This window comes from Diospyros lotus, chromosome 6 (genome assembly GCF_014633365.1).
Source record: "Diospyros lotus cultivar Yz01 chromosome 6, ASM1463336v1, whole genome shotgun sequence".
In the NCBI taxonomy this organism is placed as follows: domain Eukaryota; kingdom Viridiplantae; phylum Streptophyta; class Magnoliopsida; order Ericales; family Ebenaceae; genus Diospyros; species Diospyros lotus.
Genome location: NC_068343.1, coordinates 34,952,172 through 34,955,895, shown reverse-complemented (window position 1 = coordinate 34,955,895; position 3,724 = coordinate 34,952,172). Strand labels below are relative to the sequence as shown.

The window sequence follows — 3,724 nt, the reverse complement described above, 5'->3', positions numbered from 1 at the left end:
GCCACGAGATTCTATGAATTGTTGGAGAAGGCAGAAACAGAGTTATGGCCTGGTTGTAAGAACTTCAGGACATTATCATTTATTGTTCGTTTACAACACTTGAAGGTATTGGGTGGGTTGTCGGATAAAATATTTGATATGTTGCTTGAGTTGTTGAATGAGGCATTTCCAGAAGGAGTGTCATTGCCACGATCGTATCGGGAGGCTAAGAAATTGAGTGAGGATTTAGGTTTTAAGTACTATAAGTACGATGCATGCCCTAACAATTGTATGCTCTTTTGAAAAGATGTATCAAAGTTGGACAGATGTACTTTTTGTGGGGAGTCAAGGTACAAAGAATACGAGGTGCACGTGGACGACGATATAACGAAGATGAAAAAAGTCGCTTCTAAACAAGTACGACACTTTCCTTTGATTTCGAGACTGCAAAGATTGTTTATGTCTAACAAAACAGCATCGTTAATGAGGTGGCATGAAGAAGGTAGAACAAAGGATGGTATAATGAGGCACCCTGCTGATTCATTAGCTTGGCAATCTTTTGATGAACAACATCTGAAATTCGCTGAAGATAGTCGCAATGTTAGACTTGGGTTGGCTTCTGATGGATTTAATCCGTTTCGAACAATGACCATTAGCTATAGCATTTGGCCAGTTGTGTTAATGCCATATAATCTACCGCCTTGGTTATGTATGAAACAACCTTACTTCATCTTGTCTTTATTGATTGATGGACCTCGTGCACCAGGAGACAATATTGATGTGTTTCTGCAACCGTTGATTCAAGAGTTACAAGAATTATGGAACGAAGGGATAGAAACTTATGATGCTTCAAGAAAAGAAATGTTTCACATGCATGCAACATTGTTGTGGACGATTAATGATTTTCCTGCGTATGCTAATTTATCTGGATAGAGTACTCGAGGAAGAGTTGCTTGTCCTTGTTGCATGAAAGAGACAGAGTCCAAATGGTTAAAACATGGTGGTAAGTTTTGTTATATGGGTCACCGTAGATTCTTGGAGGACATGAGTCATCATTTTCGGTTAGACAAGAAGAATTTTGATGGAACCATTGAAAACCGTGTTGCTCCTCCTCAGTTATCTGGCTACGATGTATTCAAAGATGTTGAATTTGTTAAGAAGATGTATGGAAACCGTGAGAATTCTGGCGCTAGTGTTGGGAGAGGAATGGGTGGTTGGAAAAAACATAGTATATTCTTTGAGCTTCCATATTGGCAAGACAATTTGATCCGACATAATCTCGACGTCATGCACATTGAGAAAAATGTTTGTGACAACATAATTTGGACGTTATTAAATGTTTCAGGTAAATCAAAGGACAACTTGAAAGCACGTCTTGATTTGAAAGAACTAGGGATAAGAAAAAAGTTGCATCCTGAAGATCGTTTAGGTGGGAAGAAGTATTTACCTCCTACATCTTTCACGTTGAATCGAGAACAAAAACATATATTTTTGAAAGTATTGAAAAGTATAAAATCACCCGATGGATTCTCATCAAACATATCACGTCGTGTCCAACTCAAAGAACACACAATGAGTGGACTTAAGAGCCATGACAATCATGTTTTGATGCAACATTTGCTTCCATTGGCAATTAGGAGGGTGTTCAAGAGAAAGTATGTCAGTAAAACTTTGATTGAATTATGCAATTACTTTAAACAGTTGTGTTCTAAAAACATTACAGTAGACGAGTGTAACCAATTGAGGTCACGCATTATATTGGTGCTTTGTCACCTCGAGAAAATATTTCTACCGAGCTTCTTCAATATAATGGAGCATTTAGTTGTTCACCTGCCTGACGAAGTCCAAATTGCGGGACCGGTAATGTTCCGGTGGATGTATCCAGTTGAGAGGTATATTAAGCCATGATTTTTTTAATTTGTGAATTTGTTTGTTCGTTTTTAAGTAAATATTGTGAATTTACTTGATAATGTAACTTATCATGTAGGTTCTTATTGACATTGAAAAAGTATGTAAGGACTAGAAGTCATCCAGAAAGATCTATTGCTGAAGGTTATTTGGCAGAAGAGTGTTTGACTTTTTGTGTAAGGTATTTGGATGATGTGGAAACAAAGTTTAATAGGCCGGTTCGAAATTATGAGGGTACACATGGTCAACCTATCCCAAAAAAGGGGAAATTAGTCACATTGGATGAGATTTCATTGCAACAAGCCCATCGTTATGTGCTAGCAAATTGTAGTACAATTTCATCTTATCGAGAGTAAGATTATTATAACTTAATCTGGTTGATCAATTTTATTTCATAATAAAAAAAAAATTGTACTTTAATTTCATAATTCCTATCATTTGCATACAATGCAGGACACACTTACAATCCATTAGATTGGAAAGAAGAGGTGCTAGCAATCGTGAAATTACACAAAAACACTATGAAAACTTCCCATCATGGTTTCAAAAACATGTAAGTCTTAACATGCTACCACCACACCCTAAACATCCATATCTACTCATTTTAGAATTTGCATATATTTATTTGCGTAATGAATTATAAACATGTTACAAAATAGGTTTATGAATTGCAAGTAAGTGGTCACAATGTACCCAATGAAGTGAAAACATTAGCTACTGGGCCTCACTCATGGGCATGGAAGTATTCTGGGTACATCGTAAATGGATTCAAATTTCACACGAGGCGTCGAGAAAAGAGAAGAATGACTCAAAACAGTGGAGTATTACTAACTGCAAATACTGAAAGTTATGCTAGTTCAAAAGATAAACGTCCTATCAGTGGTGATGTTACCTTTTATGGAGTCCTAACAGATGTTGTTGAGATACAATACTCTAACGAATTCAAATTTATTTTGTTTAAGTGTGATTGGGTTGACAATAACAGAGGGATGAAGGTTGACAGTTTGAATTTCATAACTGTAAATTTTAATTGTTTAATGTATCAAGAGAATAAACCAACAGACGAACCTTTTATACTTGCAACTCAAGCATCACAAGTGTGGTATGTGGCTGATCCTCTTGATGAAGAATGGCACGTTGTCATGAAGATGACACCTAGAGATTTGTATAACATGGGTAAAAGAAATGTGGTAGGGAGCTGTGACGAGGAAGATGCTTTAATTACTAATCATGTTGAAATCAACAATGATCAGTCCTTACATGCAGAGTTAGGAGAATCTGATGAAGATTACTCTTCTGGAGAATCTGATGAGGATGGTATGCTAGTCGATATATCAGATGATGACGACAATTCCATTCATTATACTGCACATAGTGATGATAATGATTTCTAATATGTCTTCCTTGCATAATATTTAATGATGTGGTATGTATATATGTTTATGTTTTTAGTTTTTTTATGTTTTGATTTGTTATTTTTGTTTAACCTAAATTGATATGCTAACAGATTGTCTTTTACATTCAAATCAATAATAGGCAATTACACTGATGGCACTTAAGAGGCAGACTCGTTGGCCATTTGGATCCATGTCACGTAGTACAGATTCACACCACGATGATTCACAATTAGTTCCATCCCATCATCCAACCCCAAACCCAGTCCCGCCACATCTCCATCATCCTGAAGAGGACTTGATCCACTCACAATCCAACCCCCAAAACTCACATAGTCAACAAGGTAAATACCAAAAATTATTATTCTTTCCTAATTCAATCTGAATTTATTGTGTTATTATGTTTTAGCAGGTACAAGCTCCATGTCATCTACTGCCAAGAA

At 36.3% G+C, this 3,724-nt stretch overlaps 1 protein-coding gene across 1 annotated transcript; it reads left to right on the top strand.

The window, feature by feature from the left end:
* Window positions 1–996: 996 nt before the first annotated feature.
* On the top strand, window positions 997–3,281 carry LOC127804487 (uncharacterized). Its single transcript, XM_052341357.1, has 4 exons — window positions 997–1,871; window positions 1,967–2,068; window positions 2,341–2,440; window positions 2,547–3,281. Exons 1-4 carry the CDS (start codon window positions 997–999, stop codon window positions 3,279–3,281), a joined length of 1,812 nt encoding a protein of 603 aa, XP_052197317.1.
* Window positions 3,282–3,724: the final 443 nt, after the last annotated feature.